We start from the raw sequence: 20,362 nt of genomic DNA, 5'->3' as shown, positions 1-20,362 counted from the left end.
AAGGACTATAGATAGAAAAAAATAACAAAGGCTTAACTCACTTGAATTAAGCACTCTTCCTAGTTCAATTCTTCCCTTACCTACCATTTCAAAATCGTAAGTGTGCCCAGGGATACATTTATCTTAGCAGAAGAAAGTTTAGTGTGCCATTAAGCAAACCATAGTTTTATCTCATTTGTTGAAATAAGTTTTCCTTTTATTATGTATTTTATTTATTTGCAAGAGGAGAGAGAGAGTTTGGGTGTGCCAGGGACTCTCACCATTGCAAATGAACTCCAGATACATGTGATAGTTTGTGCATCTGGCTTTACATGGGTATTTGGGAATTGAATCTTGGCCGGTAAGCTTTGCAAGCAAGCAGCTTTAACTGCTGAGCCATCATCCTAGCCCCAAGAAATAAAATTTCCCCCAAACTTTAAAGGTAACCACATGTGTAGATCACCCACATCACCATCAACCTAAAGGCATGTAGTTTTGTATTGCTCATTCTGGTTGAAGGATTACAAGCACCGTAGGTGGAGGAAAAAGAAACAGCTCAAGGACCATGACCAGTCACTGCCACATGACTCACCCATCGAAGCCACTGACACCTGACTCACCCATCGAGGGGATCCAAAGCCAAGGACTGAGGTTGAGTCAAGCCATCATCCAGAACAACCGTGTACTCGGACTTTCCCCTCCAAACAGCAGTTAACTGGATTGCCAGAATCTGCCCAGCTCTCCCATCAGTCCAGTAGAGATTCCTTCCGACCCAGTCAACCACTACACAGTCAGATCTTATTCCTAAAGAGACCATTCAACATACATTCTTATGCTAAATTATAACTTCACTGGGCTCGAGTTCACAGGTCCTCAGCTTGCATGCCATGCTCACCTAACTGCTACATGCATATCCAACACAGCAAGTCCTCAGTTAGCTCCAAAGTACCACGGTAGAGATGAGCATGAGAAACCCAGGTCCCTGGCTGGGAATTAGGCAGGCTCCATGGCTATTGAGATGACAATGCATCTCACGATTTCTTACTGATTAGCAGCCTGTAGTCTCCTTTTGTTTAGGAGATCTACTCCAGCTGGCATTTACAATGTTAAAGGCCACTTGCTGAGGTGCTTGCATTCTGTGGATTTAATAAGGTCAGATGGAGGTTGACCAGGGGCATACCTTTCACCACAGTCCCTTTCTTCTTTGTGTCCATACTTATCCACTGGATACTTTCCGCATTGAGATCAGTCCAGAAGACTTTCTGGTCCACTAAGTCATAGTCAATAGAGAAAATAACCAGGTTCTTGTCTGTGGTTGCCAGAACGTCTTCTTTCAAGCTTCTCAGTCCATAGAGGAATACATTAAACTGAATTGCAACAAGCAGGATGGGCTCAGTACCTGCCAGATAAGAACTGCTTTCAACACGGCCAGAAAGGAATTTAACAGTGAAGACCAGCACTGTGGTGAAGGAATGAAAGAACTCAGTGACATTGACTCCTAGCCAGCTAGTACCAAGCAGTTCTTCCTAAAACAATGTTGAGAATAATACTACAGTTTAAAGACACTTAGAATACAGCAACTATTAGTTTAAAATGAAAGCAACCTCTCTTTTAATTTTCTGTTTAGTGTCTATGATAATGGGTTTCATTATGATATTTACACAGACACACGTACATACACACACACACACACACACACACACAATTGTATCTTGCTCATATTTACTTCCTCCCACTATCATGCCCCTCTTTCTTGTTAGTTTACGTTTTTTCTTCAAATAGTCCCTCTTCTGCTTCCATGTCATATGTGTGTAATCATATGCATAGTTCAAGGTGAATTCCACATGCAAGAAAATATGAAATATTTAATCTTTATTCTACCCTATTACCCTTTCATGTTTCCCTATCTCTCCTCCTTTAGACTCTTCTTCCCACTCATAGTTCTGCTTTCTGCTTGCATGTGTATATATGTACATACTTAAATCTAGATTCCACATATGACAGAAATCATGCAGCATTTGTTTTTCTGAGTCTGTTTTATTTCACTGAATATTATTATCTCTAGTTCCATTCATTTTCCTGAAAATAAATGACATAATTTTATTTTTCTTTATAGCTGAATGAAATTCCATCATGACCTCAAACTTCACTTTTTATACATTTAACTGTGGTAAGAGTTAGACTTGTTTCTGATTAAATATTTGGGGGGCTGGAGAGATGGCTTAGTGGTTAAGTGCTTGCCTGTGAAGCCTAAGGACCCTGGTTTGAGGCTCAGTTCCCCAGGACCCACATTAGCCAGATGCACAAGGGAGCACACGCATCTGGAGTTCATTTGCAGTGGCTGGAGGCCTTGGCACGCCCATTCTCTCTCTCTTTCTCTGCCTCTTTCTCTCTCTGTCTGTTGCTCTCAAATAAATAAAAATTTATTTTAAACATTCAGGGCCCAAGGAAAAGGAATTTATATCCCTACTCTGGAGATTTGGAAATGCAAAGCTCAGGAGGTATTCGGAGCTCCAGGTTACCTGTTGCTTTACAGGTGTGGCCATCAGGCTCCAGTAAGTACCCAGGGTGGCAGGTACAGATGTAGGAGCCGTCCGTATTGAGGCAGGTCTGACTGCAAGGCTGACTGGCAGATTCCTGGCACTCGTCCACATCTTTGCAGATTCTACCATTGGCCTCCAACTCAAAGCCTAGCGCACAAGTGCACACCTGAGAGTGATGAGAAGATATTAGCATTTTCTGAAAACAGAACAACCTTGATAAAAGGGCCTTGATCTTGGCAGGTAATGTACCTAGTGATACATTCCATTTTGACAACTGAAATTGCTCTTAGAAGCAGGTTTGCTTTGAACATAGTCATTTCTCTTTGCTTTATAACCTTGCTGTACCTCCTTTCCCCTGCCATGTTTCCTGAGTAGCAAAGGTGGCTATGGTCCATGCAGAACACTCACAGCCCTCTTAGAACAGGGTCAGTGAGGGAGAAGCATGTGAACTTGAGTGAACTGGATCCCTGCCAATGCAATTATTAGTATGACCACACACCAGTACACTTTCCTTCTCTGGCCCAGGAGAACTGACTTCTTTGCACTCAGCAAATAAGTAACACTTCCTAAAGCAGAAGTAATGTTCAGCATAAGGGCAGGCTACACTCTAAATATGCAAATGAAGCAAATGTCAGGTTTCCCAACCTCCAACACTGGGTGGGAGGATTGGCTTTTATACAAAATTTCCCCTGAAGCCTTAAGTATCACCCACAGCTCACGGAAGGGGTGGGAGGAACCACAGTAGTAGTTTGTGCAGGTTCTGGAGCAGATGATACAAGGCAGGGAAGGAGCTAACCAGGCCTCTCGAGGAGCCAGGTAGACTCAGGCTCCTGGGTGAGCAGGCTGAACAGCTCTGCTATGTAAGTCTTAGAGGTCAAGGAGCAATCGGGGACAATGGGAATGAGTAAGTCGTCCACTTACACTGATGGCTGCTAGAGAAAGGTAGCTGAGGCAACTCACTCACAGGCCCAGCCGGGGTCCGGAAGCAGCTGTGTGAGCACTGCCCTGAGCTGCATGCCGATGTGAAGCACCGTCCACCTTCATCTGAGCCATCTGCACAGTCCTCCTTCCCATCACACACCGCACTGAGGTGGAGGCAGGTACCATTGCCACACTGGAACTCAGAGCCCTGGCACCTCTGCGGGGGACCTGTGGGGGATTACCTTCTGCTATAGTTTTACAATCTACTCCCCACCACCCCTCCCCACAAAGCTTCCCTGTATGCAATCAAGTCCCTCTTATTGGAGAAAGGCACGGACCTCAGGGTCTCAGCATTTGTAGTGGGCACCCCTTGAAAGCCCTCGCCTTCTCTCCCAGTGAGAGTATACTGCACTTACATCCAGTTTCATCACTGCCATCCCTACAGTCACTGTTCCCATCGCAGCGCCAGAAATCAGGCACACACTGGTCTCTGCTGCCACAGGTCCACTGCCTCGGGCCACACGGAAGCACCTTGGGGCTGCAGTCCTGAGGAGACAGTGGCAGTCAGGTTCTAGACCAGGCAGGGGCGCTCAGAGGAAGATGAGGCCTGGGCTAGGAGACTGTGCTCAAGTCCCTTCTTCAAGGGTGTGGAAGTGACACAACTTGTGAGATGCACTATAGCCAGGGTTTGGAAGAGGATTTCTAAGGTTAAAGTTCCAGCCTTTAAGTATAAAGAAATGTTTGCTTTTGTCAAGATGACAAACTGAGAAGTTTTAATCTCAAGTAGGAAAAAGAAGCAAAGGAATCTATTCTAAAGACTGATGAGAACTGTTCCTGCTACATCTAGCACGTTGGCAGCATCCTGGCGCTGCTCTGACAACGGTCATCACCAGGGCTGCGAGATACATCTTCAACTGTGGAGCACTGAGCTCTCATGCAGACAGTGGGAGGCAAGCACAGGAGGCAAATCCAGGGGACACTTGATACAATTCTGCAGCTTGGGTAAGCTTCACAGTGACTATTAAGTGGAGCTAGTGACAGGGATGTTCAGTTACTTTAAAAAAATGTTTATTTGAACAAGGGACAGATCAGGGAAGGAAGAAAGGAAGGAGAGACAGCATTAGAATGGACATGCCAGGGCCTCATGTCACTGCAAGCAAATTCCAGACTCAAAGGCCACATTGTGCATCTGGATTTACATAGGTACTGGGGAATTGAACCTGGGTTAGCAGGCTTTGCAAACAAGAACGTTTAATCACTGAGCCATCTCCCCAGCCCAGCTGTTCAGTTCTCAGAACACACCTGTCCAGGTGCGGGTCTTAAACTGTGGCTATCATGCTCTAGCACTTGGAAACCTCCTCTACAACACTAGTACTTCTGATGGTTTGTCCTTCAATAGCCTCCTGCTAACCCTGGGGACACTTGCTTGTACCATGCGTAGCTGGGAAGTGGTTATGGGTGACATATCTGTTTTGTATTTTCATGAATTTTCCATAGAAAGCATGCATTACTAAAAAGCATGTTTTACAAAGATGATTGGAAATCTACAGTCAGCATTCCATACCCATGAATTTTTCATTGAATATCAAAAATGTTTTTAAAACTACATCTTTACCAAACATGTATTTTTTTTACACTGTTCCCTAAAGGATATGGTTTACCAACTACTTTAATGGCATTTACGTTATAGTAAGCATTATAAATAATCTAGAGAAAGCTTAAAGTGTGTGATGATGTGGGCTGGTTATAAGCAAATATTATGCCACTTCCTATACAAAACGAGAAGCCCCAGATTCTGGTCCCTGGGAGACCCTGGTATTCACATGCAGCTACTGAAGGGCCATGGTGCTTCTGAAGAAAGAGTGTCTTACCTTCTCGTCAGGACCGTCTCTGCAGCCCAGGTCACGGTCACATATCCACTCTGCTAACACACATTCTCCACTTCTGGGGCACTGCACCTCCCCTGCGGGGCACTGCAGGGGCCAGGCAGCAGAGCAGCCTTCTTCGTCAGAGTGGTCCAGGCAGTCTGGGTTCCCATCACAGCGCAGGGAGGAAGCTATGCACTGGCCATTCCCACACTGAAATTCAGAGGAGCTGCACTGCTCATGAACTGAGAAAGATCAAGCACTAGGTAAGAACTCAGCCAGACTGAAGCAGCTTAACAACAAAGAAATGGGTTAAAGACCTCCTGGCTTCTGCTGTCACCTTGGGAACCAGGCCTGGCAGGGGTTAGGGTAGGAAAATGGCTCAAGCTAATAACTTCACTAGAAAGGATCTATTAAAAATCTAGCTTTATTCCCCAAACTCTCTGTCTTTGTTCTAGAAAACAAAGGATGGGACAGGTGGGATAACGCCCTTTAGTCATCTACAATTAAAGAAATTCTCTAACATCATCCAAAATATTCTATAATTTCTGTTCCTGGACTCAATGTCTATTGATAGATACTATTTGATTTGGCTTAAGAAAACAGATCAGGCCTTAGGGGAAAAATATGATTGGAGAGATGGCTCAACAGTTAAAGGCACTTGCTTGCAGTGTCTGACAGCTTGGATTCGATTCCCTCATACCCACATAAAGCCAGATGCACAAAGTGGCTCATGCGTCTGGAGTTCATGTGCAGTGGCAGGAAGCCTTAGTGTGTCCATTCTGTCTGACCTTCTCCCTCTTTCTCTGCCTACCTCTCCCTCTCTCAAACCAATTCTTCTGGTAGTCTCATGAATCCAAGTGCAGCTACATCTACTGGCTACATAGTCTATTCCACATCCAAATATGCCAGGGCACCTACCAGCTCTCCGTACTTAAATATATCAGAGTCCCTACCCAGATCTTCCTACTTAAACTCTAACAATTCTTTCTGCTACCCTGATACTGTTATATGGTGGTGCATGTTTTTGAAGCATGTCATTGATTAGAATAAAAATATTGTCTATCTTTTATAAAAATGAAGAAAGGTAACAACACTACAAATGAGATGGCCCAGCATGTGAAAAGATCTGGAACCACAAAATATTCTGGGAGGTACATTTTAATTCAACAAAATCAGTACTCAACTTCCAGTATTAGAAATATCTGTGTGACAGACGGTGCTCTCCACGGTCCCTACCTCAAACCCTTTCCTACTCTGTAGGAAGCACGGTTGGTCCTTATTATCTGTGGACTCAGCATTTGTGTATTCAACTGCTTGCTAACCTTTCTTTAAAGCCTCGAAATCAATATTCTCACATTTTCATGGTTACTTCTAGAAGTGTAAAATATTCTGAGTCACCTGTGTGTCTATTCCCAGTAGTAATCAAACAGGCGACAGTCTGCCTTCTTGTGTCATCTTCAATTCTGTAAGCCAGCATCCTCTCTAGAGTGTATTTGGGTCCGTATTGCTGGCATTGTCATACTCTTTGCTGATTTGACCATTTGCAGTGACCTCAGGACAGCTGAAGGGCTGTGGTGTGTGCCTAGCACAAGAAGGCTGGGATGAGCCTTACTGAGAAAGTGCTTGTGTTAGATAAGGACTGTCAAGGCATGGTGTCTAGTGCTGGGGTTGCAATGCTGATCAGTCAGCACTGTATATTAAGACATCTTCAAGCAGAAATATACATACTATGAGGTAACACGTTGATTGAATGACAGTGTTGTGAGGAGAAGCTTCAGGAAACCCAGCCTCATATTTTTTTCACTATCTACTCATTCAGAGCAACCTTATAGAGCATAACTTCCACAGACAATATGATTCAACCATATGGTAGTTTAAGTCATTCTGGGAAGCCCGCCTGATGGAACTTACTGCATCCTTGCTCATCTTTTTTGTCAGCACAGTCTACCTTCCCATCACATTGCCAGCTCTTAGGGATACATCGGGTCTTGTTGTCGCAACGCAGAGAACAGGCTTCAACAGGCTTCCAGCAGCCCACCTCATCAGACCCATCTGGGCACTGTGAAATGCCATCACAGTGGTATCTCTCCTCTATGCATCTGCTTCCATCCAGACACTGGAAGACCCCTGACATGGAAAGGATCAAAGAACAGCATCGGCAAACAGGAAGAGTCTAATGAGCAGATGAGCTCATTTTTTTTCTTGAGTTCAAGGAGTAAAGAGATGGCATCATATTTGACCTGAATTCTGATATCTACTGGATCCACAGCAAGCTTTAAAAATGTGCCCAAGTTGGGGCTGGAGAGATGGCTCAGCAGTTAAGGCATTTGCCTGCAAAGCCTAATAATCAGAGTTTGATTCCCCAATACCCACATAAAGCCAGATGTCCAACGTAGCATACATGACTAGAGTTCATTTGCAGTTGCTAGAGGCCCTGGCACAACCCATTTTCTCTCTATCCCTGCTGAGTATGGTGGCACATGTCTTTAATCCCAGCATTCGGAAGGCCAAGGTAGGAAGACATCTGCAAGTTTGAGGCCAGCCTGAGATTACAGAGTGAACTTCAGGTCAGCCTGGAGCAAGACCTTACCTCAAGATGACAAAAATAAATAAATAAGAGAGTGTGTCCACTTCAATTCAGTTAGCAAGCTGACAGGTTATTTAAATGAGATATTTGTTTGGCTTCTTTGATGACTTGTCAGGTCAGCTCTAGTAAGTGGGATACATAGATACCTCTGTGGATCCAGCCATATGTACATGAATATTCGAACACCAGGCAAATTTAAGGAAACAGGCAACAGTCAAACACTGCCTTGAGTGGATAAAATGAGTACTCATGAAATCAGCATTTTGACAGACTAGGGCTTCCATCTATGCCAGGGAGAGTTGGGGTGACTATAACTAAGTGAACACTTGGACAAGTACTACTCACTCCCAAAGAAGACTCAACATGTCTGGCACAAAACTCAGAAAGGAGACGGTCACCAACTTGGCTTGGCAGACCTGTGAGCAGGTTTCTTCATCTGAGCCACCCTGACAGTCCTGGTCACCACCACAGGGGAACTGCTGAGAAGCACATCCCTTCCCATCCCGACAGGGGCCAGAGATGGAGGGCAGAGCACAGGAGACTGAGGTGTGGTGGCCAATGCTTCCTCAGGTCCAGGATATAGAGCAAACCATTGTTTTAGCAAAATAGTCCAAAGGGACCCAGCAATGCAACATGCTCCTATAGCTGTCCCCTTTCTAGAAAGCCATGTCAGGGCCAGGTATTGACATCTCTTCCTCACAGGAAGAACAAGTAAAACTGACCCAAAGCCCATAGATCATTGAAGTGTGCATCCTCAGATTACATCCTGGCTTTGAAATTGGACAGGTGTTCACTTACTTTCCTTCCTTCCTTCCTTCCTTCCTTCCTTCCTTCCTTCCTTCCTTCCTTCCTTCCTTCTTTCCAAGATAGGGTCTTGCTCTAGCCTAGGCTGACCTAGAATTCACTCTGTAGTCTCAGGGTGGCCTCAAATTCACAGCAGTCCTCCAACCTCCTACCCTTCTGAGTGATGGATTGAAAGTGTGTACCACCATGTCCGGCTAATGGCACATGCCTTTGATCCCATCACTAGGGAGGCAGAGGTAGGAGGACTGCTGTGAATTTGAGGCCACCCTGAGACTACAGAGTGAATTCCAGATTAGGCTGAGCTAGAGTGAAATCCTTCCTCAAAAACCAAAAAAAAAAAAAGGACAAAATTGGACAGGTTGTTTTCTCCTTTCCAGGCTACAGATTTTAATCTTAATTTTTCACTACCTGATACTCCATTTCCATATAAGAAATGAAAAATAATCATGCATCATGTAATGCTGTTTCCATTCACCACAGATTGCACAGATGGTCAGAGTCCCGTGAGATGATAAGGAAGCTGAAAAATTGCTGTTGCCTAGTGGATACAATCACCGTGTGTGAACAACCAGATGTGCAGGCAGCTACTAAAACGCACAGCATGCACTCATATTTAGAGTAGGTGCATCAGGCTTGTGCAAATACATTCAATTTTATCACAATGAGGATGTCACCTAATGGCACAGTATTTGGAATTTATCTGTATCTTTGACACACTTTGGTCCTTCTGCTTCCTTGCTATAACACTGTGTGGTATGGGACACGGGCCAACATGAAAGAGGCACTTGTTTGTTGCAATGTGTATCACCACCAGGAATTATCAATTAGCACTTTTCAGCAACTAGCCAAGCAACTGAACAGATTTGTTACAAAACTGGAATTGGCTCTGTTACAGAAAAGTTAACTTTGTTGGCACCATTTATCATCTAAAAAATGTATCTTTATGCCTGAAGATTTTTTTTTTTTTTTTGAGAGCAACAGACACAAAGAGAAAGACAGATAGAGGGAGAGAGAGAGAATGGGTGCACCAGGGCTTCCAGCCTCTGCAAATGAACTCCAGATGCATGCGCCCCCTTGTGCCTCTGGCTAACGTGGGACCTGGGGAACCGAGCCTCGAACCAGAGTCCTTAGGCTTCACAGGCAAGCGCTTAACCACTAAGCCATCTCTCCAGCCCTGCCTGAAGATTTTTTAACCTCTTAAACTCCAGTTAAACCAACTACTGAAACAGAAAGTGAGGTAGGTTAGAGACAGGAGGGAGAATACATAGGAGAATCCATGTGTTCCCTTTGCCTCTTGAGAAGGCCAGCTGCTTCTACTCTAGCGGGTTCTGAAACCTGTGATAGGACTTTTTCTGCCTCCAAATCTAGGGTTGGAATCTGTTTTTCTGCCAATGGCTTGTGTGAAAGGACAGTAGGTAAACCAGCACTAGGTAGGTTCATCCGAACAACGCTGACACACCATCAGCAAGGAGAAGAATGTGTTCTCCCAGGTACAAGGTAAGCACCTGCCATCCAAAAATCAGAAATCTAAGTGCACAAAGTATGAACCTTCCTGAGCTATTCATGATGCTGCAAGAGAAAACTACACATCACTTTGCAGCCAAAAGGCACACATACTAAAAATGTACAAAATTATCTTCAGGCTATGTGCAAAAGGTGGACATGAAACATAAATGAAATTCATGATTCAACTTGGGTTTCATCCCTAAGATATCTCATTATGTATTTGCAAATGGCCCAACCATTGTGGAGATATTCAACCTTGTATTCACAGTCTTTGAAGGGCATCTCACAGTATCCCATGCAAAATGTGTCTCATGAAAATATGGATTCTTTGATAGGTCAGGTTGGGAACTTGGGCGAGACACAATTCAGTGAATATCCTTGTTTCCACACTAGGCGCCTTACTATGTGAAAGATGATTGCCAAAAGGGGCTATGGCATTTGATTTTTTTTTTAGACTACTGCAAAAACTTATGGTCATATAACTGTTAGCCTCTAAGCAACTTTTGAAGTGTGTGTTGTGTTCATATGCACCCAGATAATGAACGAGTTTCAGAGAGAGCCTGTTGAACTGACTTTGGACAACTGCGAATACAAACACATAGATAGCCCCCACCGAGAAGGGCCAGGTACACAACAGCCCCACAAAGGAAGACTTGCCTGGCACCTCCTGGTCCTCTGCCAAGATGATCATCTTCCTTACATGTGGCTCCTTCAGCACAGACAAGGGCTTCAGAGTCTTCCTGTCCCGCAGCACAAGGGCTGTCTTGTCAGTGGTCACCAGGTAGGGCTCATGGGCTGCCAGGATCCCATGGCTCCAGGAGACGTTCAGAGAGTGTGTCCTATTCTTTAGCAAACTCAGACTTTGCAACCCTATGAAAGGATCAAGATCTTAGAGATGGTGTGCTTGTTCACAGATCATGACCCAGGCCAGGGTGGGGAGCCTGGCATGACTTGATGGAGGTCCAAAGACCTTCCTTTCAAGTTCTGTAGGTTTTGGTTTTATATGTAAAGAATCCAGCTCTGTCTTAAGTTCCAGGTAAGTGAGGGGATTAAGTCCGCCATGAGGAGACACGGACATGACCTCCCTGTCTTGCACGTATATGAGAAGCACAAGGCTGCCTACATGGAGTTTGCCTCAGTGATTGCTTGTAAGGAAGGAGGCCGGCAAACAGAGCAGCACAGGCATGACTGGACCTGTTAACAGGCAGGTGTCACCGCAGCCCTGGCAGCCCATTTGCAGGGAGTGTTTGCTTCTCTCACTTCTAATTCTAGAAGTAGAAACAGATTTGAATAGCAGCTGAGTATTTTTTTGTAAAAACAAAACAAAACAAAAAAGCTACTAAGGAGCTGTGTATGCGCATGCCTTTGATGCCAGCATTCTGGGGGCAGAGGTAGGAGAATCTCTGAATCAAGAATCAAGAATCAAGGCAAGCCTGGTACAACAGAGTGCCAGGTCTGCCTGGGCTACAGTGAGATCCCACCGCAAACAAACAAGCAAAAAAACAAAACAAAACAAAACAAAACAAACAAAAAAACCAAAACCCAAACTACTAAGTGCATTAGTATGAGGCTTCCTTTTTTTTTTTTTAACTTCCACATTAAAGGAGATTTAAGTGGTGAGTTTGAAGTAAGTAATTTGAGTTAAATGTCAAACTTAGTCAAAGCTTACATCTAAATAGTGCTCAGATTAAGAGAACAGTTAGAAGAGAGGATTTTGAATGTTTTCACCTTGAAGCCATGACACATGCTTGGGGTGATGCTAATGCTAATTGACATAATATGATATGCTAATTAACATTATTTGATCATTTCACATTCTACTTAGGCATCAAAATATCATATCCTACCCTATACCTATGTGCGAGTATTGTGTGTCAGTTAAAAATATTTTCACAACACAACCAAAAAGATGGAAGTAAATTTAAGTTTACAGAGAATGAGCAGAAGCATCATGCTAAAAAGAAGACTGTTGGAGCTTGCTCGTCGTCCCCCCCCGGGCCCAGCCCCTGAACTCTTGGTGCATTGCCTACCCAGCCCTTTGGTGGTCCAAAGGATGCTAGCGGACGCCAGGTCTAGGGCCATGCTGGTGTCTGCTGCCCAGGTGCCTCTCTGGACTTCCTGTCTGTTGGTGCCATCGAGGTTCATACTTTGCAGGGGTTTCCCACTCTCCACCCAGTAAAGTGCCCGCCTGGGCCAGTCCAGAAGCAGTTGTAGTATGATGTTGCGGGTGCTGTAGAGGGTGAGAGTGTCACCACCAGGAATTATGGTCTTCTGAATAGCACCCCGGTCACAGGGCAGCCAGTACAGGTGCCCAGTTGGTATGTCCACATTTGCTGAGCAGACTGTAAAGGAACAGGAGCACCATTAGAAAGGGTTTTCAAGGTTGCTCCTGCAGTGGTGCAACCTCGATCTACTAGAGAAGGCAGATGGGGCAGGTAAGGATGTAAGTTAGTCTCTGACAAGCCCAGTTCTCCTTCACGTAAGAACCTCCCTGTGCCTACTCTGGTTCCCACCTTGCCATGTGAGCTCCATTGCCCCTCTGAGCCACCTGGCGAGGGCATCACTCCATCTTGAGGGCTAGGAAGCAAAGCTGCATTCAATCGCAAGCCTGTAAGTTCAGATTCACAGAGCAATAATCAGGCTTGGAAGTGATTGCCTCCCTCAAACCCGGGCTCCACTGAGAGGTGTGGATTCATTTCTCTGTCTGTTTCCTCAAGTATATCCTAGGGAAAATACTTATCTCATGGGGTTGTAACAAAGAGTTCAAACATAAAAACCTCAGGATCTTGTCTGTTATTTTAGAGTAAGGTACTAAGAAGGATGTGTCACTTGCCACAACAATAGTTAAATTCAGGAAATCTATAAGGCAATTGCTTATTCAGTAAAACAGTTGAATTATATTGATGTGTTAAAAGTATTACTCAACTTATATGTTCTTTGTCTTTCAGTATTTTTATCCAAAATGCTTGAGGCCACATGTATTGTCGATTTTGAATTCTTTTAGGATTTTGTAACATCAATATATGCACACAGATGTGTCTTGGGTGTGGACTTCAGGTCTAAACACTCTCTTCATTCATGTTTCATGGACACAGCCTAGAAGTAGGTTTCTAAAATATTATTTGCTCCCCTGCACTTTGGCTGTAACTGACTGTGTGAGGATGTATGTAATATTTTTCACTTATTGTAACATGTACGTGTTCAAACACTTTTAAGATTTTGTGACATTTTGGGTTTCAGAGTTTTGATTTGGGCTTCCCCATCTGAATGCTTGCTTGTTTACTCAAATCAATTCATTCTACATGGTAGCTATGCTAGATAAGGGTTTGTCACTATACATCCCTCCCAAACCCATTTTGCATGTGTGTATATGCATATGGATACTCGAGTTCACATGAATGTGGGTGCATGCATATATATATATATATATATATATATATATATATACACACATGTATGCTTGTTTGTGCTATATATGTGTGGGGGTGGCCAGAACTGAACGTCAGCTGATTTCCTAAATTGTTTTCACTTTATTGTTTTATACTGCAGTGCCCAACTTTTACATGGCTGCTTGGGACTGAATTCATGTCCTCGTGTTTGCACAGCAAGCACTTGATCAAAACTTGAGTTATTTCTTTAGCCTTCCAGATTAATTTTTTAAAATATTATTTATTTATTTATTTGACAGAGAGAAAGAGGGAGAGAGAGAACATGGGTGTGCCAGGGCCTCCAGCCACTGCAAACAAACTCTAGATGCCACTAACGTGGGTCCTGGGGAGTTGAAACTGGGTCCTTTGACTTGGCAGGCAAACACCTTAACCACTAAGCAATCCTTCCACATCCACTTTTAAATATTATTTATTTATTTAAGAGTAGGGAGATAAGTGTATGGGCATGCCAGAGCTTCTTGCCACTGCAAATGAACTCCAGATATATGTGTTATTTTGTGCATCTGGCATTACATGGGTACTGGGGAACCAAACCCAGGATTGCAGGCTTTGCAAGCAAGTACCTTTAACTATTGAACCATCTTCTGAGCCCCCAAATCCATTTTTTAAAATATTTTTTTTAAATCTATTTTCAAGCAGAGAGAAAAAATGAGTACTCCAGGGCCTCCAGCCTCTGCAAATGAACTCCAGACACATGCACCACTTTGTGCATTTGGTTTTACATGGGTACTGAACCCAGGTCATTAAGCTTTGCAGGCCACTTCTCCAGCCCCCAAATCCCTTTTGTTTCACTCTTTCTCTGTTTGTTTTTTCTAGGTAGAATCTCACTCTAGCTCAGACTGACCTGGAATTTACTATGTGACCCTGAACTCATGGCTATCCTCCTACCTCTGCCTCCCATGTGCTGGGATTAAAGGTGTGCACCACCACTCCTGGCTTTTCCAAATCCATTTTTAATCATGTCATATTGTAACTCAAAATCTGCCATTGTGGGAGTATTTACACTATAAACTTGTAATTAGGGCTTATTTGTTTTGTTTTGTTCATTTAGTTTTGCTTTCTAGGCCAAAGACTGATAATCTGGCCCACTGTGGTTTTTTTGTTTGCAAAGAAGCTTTAGTTGAACATAGTCAGTTATCCCCCATGTTGCCTATGGCTACTTAAAAAATTTTTTTGTTTATTATTTATTTATTTATTTGAGAGTGACAGGGAGAGAGAGATTGAGAGGGAGAGAGAATGGGTACCCCTGCGCCTCCATCCACTGCAAACGAACGCCTGATGTGAGCACCCCCTTGTGCATCTGACTAATGTAGGTCCTGGGGAATCGAGCCTTGAACCAGGGTCCTTAGGCTTCACAGAAAAGTGCTTTAGCACTAAGCCATCTCTCCAGCCCACATATGGTTATTTTTGTACTGCAATGAGAGTGTTCATTAAGCATGATATTTACTATTTTGGCCTTTTACAATAAGTTTATTAACCCTTAGTCTAGACCTAAGAAAGTGGAGGTGTTATGACTGTGGATCTTCCCATGTTTTAAAAAAATATTCTTCTTAATTTTATTTATTTGAGAGAGACAGAGAGAGATAAAGTGGCAAGAGAGAGAGACAGAGAGACACAGAGAGAAAGTGGCGAGAGAGAGACAGAGAGAGAGAGAGAGAGAGAGAGAGGAGAGAGAATTGGTGTGCCAAGGCCTTTAGCTGCTGTAAATAAACTCCAAACACATGTACCACCTTGTGCATCTAGTTTATGTGGGTCCTGGGGAATTGAACCTGGGTCCTTTGGCTTTGTATGCAAACACCTTAATCACTAAGCCAACTCTCCAGGCCCTATCATTTTTGCTAAGAATTTTATCTGTTATTTCCAGCCTTACTTTTCAATTTAAGGATAAGATTAACATACTCAAGAGTAAATACTGCCACCAGTACATTTCAATGTTTGGATGGGTTGTAAAGAGGCCGTCCAATCTATGAACAAGTCTAGACTTCAGGGATGGCAGAGCAAAGGTGTTTTACCCACTACTCTCCTGAGGACCTTCAGTGTCTTGCAAAGGCCTATGTTTTAGAAGCTTGTTCTCCAGCCGTGGTACTACTGGAGGTTGTAGAACTTTTAAGAAGTGAGGCCTTTTGGAAGACAGAACAGTGTGTGTGTTTGTGTGTGTGTGTGTGTGTGTGTGTGTGTGTGTGTGTGTGTGTGTATGTGTGTGTGTCTGTGTGTCTGTGTGTTGAGGTGCTCTTAATGGGAATTATTTGTTTCTCTTTACAAGCTGATCTTCTCATACATTATAGTCATGGGAAGCTGACTGTCACAGCCATAGGAGCTCATTGTTTGATGCCAGAACCAGTTCTGATAAAAAAAAAAAAAAGCCATCTGTCTCTGGTATTTTCTTGATATGATCATTGTAACGCAGAAGCCAATTAGACTAGCCAGCTGAGAGAAGCCAGCATTTTAATGATGAGGGAAGATATTCATAAGGAAGGATTTCCTAGACAGCAGTCAGATTCAAGGGAGATCACTGCCCATTTAAGTGTTTCTGTGTGTCTCCCGACTCCAGGGTAGGGCGCTTCTATACTGCATGCCAGGCACTGTGCTTGTCTGCACCCCGTGGCAGTTCATGCCTCCCTGAGGGGAGTCATGGGGAGCTGTATTTCAAAGCTACTTACTTCTTGCAGTAAGGCCTGTCCCTGGCACTTGGCAGAGCACTCAGGTATGGATATTCAGAAATGTAATCTCCCTGGAGCTGGTCTCAGTTCTCCTTCATAAAGCGCATGTTTGCATTAGGCTGATTACAGTGAACTCAAGGGTGGAATGTGGCATTTAGGAGTGTAGGAAGGCAGAAAAAGCATATAGTGCTGTATTAAGAAAATAGCTTGCTTTTTCACTCTGAAATCTGCATTGCAAATCACTTAAATTAGCATAAGAAAAATCTGCAATGCAAAATTGAAGATGAAAGGTCCATTTCTATCTATCCCTCCCTGACTCAAGGCCAGAAAAGCAAAATTTAACAACCCCTTATTAGTATACCTTCAGTACTCTTTCAGTAGTGGGCACACACCTCCTAAGAACAAGTGTTAACAAGAGAAACTATACATAAGTTAGCTACACCCACTCTTTGACATGAAGATATACTCAGGTTAGGAGTCAATACAATGTTTTAGCCATAGGACTTTTAGAACCACAAAATTAAAGAGCAGGGGAACAAATTGCTACTAAACTCACCTGTGTGTTCTGTCCAAATCTCTTGCTTTAGTCCTGAATACCCAGTTGAGTAGACCAGATGTCCCTGGGCATTTGTCCAGTAAATCAGGTTCCTTTTCCAGTCAATATCCAATAAAAAGATGTTCCCAGGATGCTCTTGAACTAGAGTTCTCTCTACAGCAGTTCCCTTGGAGCCAACTTTCAACAAGTACAGGCGTTTGCCAGAAGAAAACACGACTTTTAACTCTATAGAGAAGGAGAGAATTGCTACTTAACTGTTTATCGAATGAGCCCATGGTCCCTTCCTGAGCAGGGGCAGCCTTATCGCAAGTGGACGTATCCATAGACGTCCATCTTACACCGCCTCTGAAACACACAGACGTGAGTGACACAGCATCAAAAGCAGTGGGCGTTTGGGACCAATGTCACCGCTGTTCAGCTTTTCCAAGGCATGAAGTCTTTGGAATTTTGAAGGAAGGTCAAAGCACAATTGTGGGGATGAGGGCTTGGATACTTAAATTTAGCACCGCCTTACTACTAAAGAATTTTAAATGCTTTCATTTTCTAAAAGAAAAATTAAGGATTTGAGCTTAACTATATACAATATATAAAGCTTAAATTAAATTTAGACTGATTAGTTTGCCACTCTAGCTTGTTACTCCATGATCTCATTCAGACATACCCCACAAACTGCATTTTTACTGGCTCATTACATTTACACTGAGCCATCTGCTTATGTAAACTGCAGTTTTCAGAGGAAGTTGGGACAGAAACATACTTATATAACTTATTCTTCTCAAAGTTCTATAGAAGAAAAATCATATAAAAATATTCAGTAGATAAATTAGCCTTTAATATTTGGAAGATGAAACAGCAACATGGAGAATATACATTAATACTGAAGTAAAAAGGATTCAAGTCAAGACTTTCTTGTAAACATAAGTCAGAATATGGACTAGTCAAGGAACATAGAGGATTTATGTCTTCCAATTTATCTGTACTTTTTGTGTTAACTTGAATGGTATATGCTATTGTTTTTTGTAAAACAAACCCAATCCAGTTATCCAGCAACATATGAACAAGTGAATTCTGGTATACACATGTAATCAACTAAGTCAGCGTTAAGACCGAATGACGCCAGACACAGTGGTGCACACCCATCACCCCAGCACTCAGGACGTGGAGTCAGCAGGACCGTAAGTTCGAAGCCAGCTTAGAGAACATAGCTGAAGGCCAGCCTGGGCTACATAGAGACCCTGCCTCAAACAGCCAAAATAAAAAAAATATGAATACAACTGTGACATGTGTTACAACATGGATGACAACATTATGTGAAATATACCAGAGCCAAATATCCCATGGTTTCACTGAGAATGATATCTAGAATAGAAAAACTTATCATACAGAAAATAAAAGGGTGATTGACAGCGACTGGATTAGGGAAAGAGAGGGAGTTGATGGTAAAGCACTTCAATCTAGAAGACTCAAGGATTCTGGAGATGGATGGGAATGCTCTTCCTGCTATATATTCAGGTGCTAAGGTTTTTTTTTTTTTTTTTTTTTTTTTTTTTAAGGTTTACATTAATGCAAGTAGGCCTGTAGACGTTTTTGGTCATAGGTCTGGCAAGTTGTATACAGAGGAAGATGTAATAGGTTGGCTATTTTTAAAATATTTTTATTTATTTGTTTATTAGTAATAGAGAGAGGGAGAGAGAATGGGTACATCAGGGCCTCTAGCCACTGCAAACAAACTCCAGACTCATGTACCACCTTGTGCATCTGGCTTACATGGGACCTGGAGATTTGAACCTGGATCCTTAGGGCTTCACAGGCAAATGCCTTAGCCACTAAGCCATCTCTCCAGCCTAGATGGTAAGGTTTTGTTGATATACATTAACACAATAAAAGGAACAACTGAATCAAGTTGTCTCCACAACAAAACCGGTCATTGAAATAGACTGTCAGGGCAGAAGTGATGGATAGGAAATGGAAGCTACATTATCTCCTGGCTACCCTGCAACAGGCCTCTGTGAGCTGAGCCCACGTCATCCTGGAAACTTACCGCTACATGTGCCAGAACGTGAAAGAAACAGTCCCTCTGGACAGACGCATTTGTAGCCCTTGGGGTGGACGGGCGACAGGAGACATAAGTGGCTACAAGAGCCTGGTACGCAAGCTGGGGACCTGCCTATGTTAAACAGAAACAGGTTAGATAGATTTCAGGCATTCTAGTTCACAGCAGTTCAAAACTCAACACTGAAACAGAATAGGAGAGAGAGAATAAATGAATATAATATGTTAAAAATAAATAAAAAAATATAATTGGTTGACTAAGAAAAAAAAAATAACTCAATACTGAAGAAAAATGCCTCACTTTTGCCTTAAGAGGAATCCATATATACTTGTTACCATCTGGAGTGTCATGACCTTTGAACTCAAGATTGGATTCTGATTGCCTTTCAGATAGTGACAATCAATGACCTGAGACTGGAGCCAATAAAGCTTCAACCAACAGCATCTTCTTCAGAGTGAAGGCAAAATGATCACTTCAGTGGGTTCATGGAAGACCTTAGAGTGGGCTCTTTTCTTCCACTTTGGTCAGTTTTTCAGTTCATGTAAGAAGCATTGTGAGTAAAATCTCATGTATGGGCTGGAGAGATGGCTTAGTGGTTAAGTGCTTGCCTGTGAAGCCTAAGGACCCCGGTTTGAGGCTCGGTCCCCCAGGTCCCACGTTAGCCAGATGCACAAGGGGGCGCATGCGTCTGGAGTTCATTTGCAGAGGCTGGAAGCCCTGGCGCGCCCATTCTCTCTCTCTCCCTCTATCTGTCTTTCTCTCTGTGTCTGTCGCTCTCAAATAAATAAATAAATAAAAATTAAAAAATCTCATGTATAATTTTAGATTGTATGTATAATTTAGATTACATGTATAATTTTAGATTTTAACTCCTCAAGAGTGAACTTTAAAAATATATATTTATTTGCAAGCAGGGAGAGATAGAGAAGAGAGATAGATGGACAGAGAGAAAAGGCATGTCAGGCCTCTAGCTGCTGCAAATGAACTCCACATGTGCCACTTAGTGCATCTGGCTTTACATGGGTACTGGGGAAACACCCTAACTGCTGAGCCATCTCTCCAGCCCCCAGAGTGAACCTTTGACTTTCTTTTACCAGGGCAGTATTGGGCTGTGTTCAATTTTCCTTAATTAATTTGCATATTGGAAGTGTGATCCCACCCCTCTGTGTAGTTTATTTGTTTTTTTTTTAACTTTACGTTCTCTATATTTAAGACTTTAACAATACGGCTGACACTTTAGACAGGCATGTGACTTGGAATGGTTTCCCCAAGGAAGTTTTTGGTAAGTTCACCTGTTTAAAGTCTGGAAGGATAACTATAATATTTCCATCCCCCTGCCTCAGAATATCATGTTCTGGGCTGGGGCAATGCTCAGTGGTTAAAGCACTTGTTTTGCAAGCCTGGCAGCCAGAGTTTGGGTCCTCGGGATTCACACA

General features: G+C 43.1%; 1 protein-coding gene across 2 annotated transcripts in view; it reads right to left on the bottom strand.

The window, feature by feature from the left end:
- LOC123463331 (prolow-density lipoprotein receptor-related protein 1-like) overlaps positions 1–20,362 on the bottom strand; it is a 49,135-nt gene that overhangs the window by 13,486 nt on the left and 15,287 nt on the right. Inside the window, exons 11-21 of one of the 2 annotated variants that reach the window (XM_045157975.1) lie at positions 18,915–19,040; positions 16,874–17,098; positions 12,239–12,550; positions 10,866–11,078; positions 7,223–7,438; positions 5,315–5,553; positions 3,860–3,989; positions 3,487–3,671; positions 2,502–2,688; positions 1,160–1,438; positions 600–783 (exon numbers count right to left, since the gene is read on the bottom strand). In XM_045157975.1, the coding sequence (XP_045013910.1) occupies positions 600–783; positions 1,160–1,438; positions 2,502–2,688; positions 3,487–3,671; positions 3,860–3,989; positions 5,315–5,553; positions 7,223–7,438; positions 10,866–11,078; positions 12,239–12,550; positions 16,874–17,098; positions 18,915–19,040 (2,296 nt within the window). The remainder of the gene's footprint in view (positions 1–599; positions 784–1,159; positions 1,439–2,501; positions 2,689–3,486; positions 3,672–3,859; positions 3,990–5,314; positions 5,554–7,222; positions 7,439–10,865; positions 11,079–12,238; positions 12,551–16,873; positions 17,099–18,914; positions 19,041–20,362) is intronic. The other variant, XM_045157976.1, reaches the window with a different exon arrangement.

This window comes from Jaculus jaculus, chromosome 9, assembly GCF_020740685.1.
Source record: "Jaculus jaculus isolate mJacJac1 chromosome 9, mJacJac1.mat.Y.cur, whole genome shotgun sequence".
Lineage (NCBI taxonomy): Eukaryota > Metazoa > Chordata > Mammalia > Rodentia > Dipodidae > Jaculus > Jaculus jaculus.
This window is presented reverse-complemented; position numbering and strand designations above follow the sequence as displayed.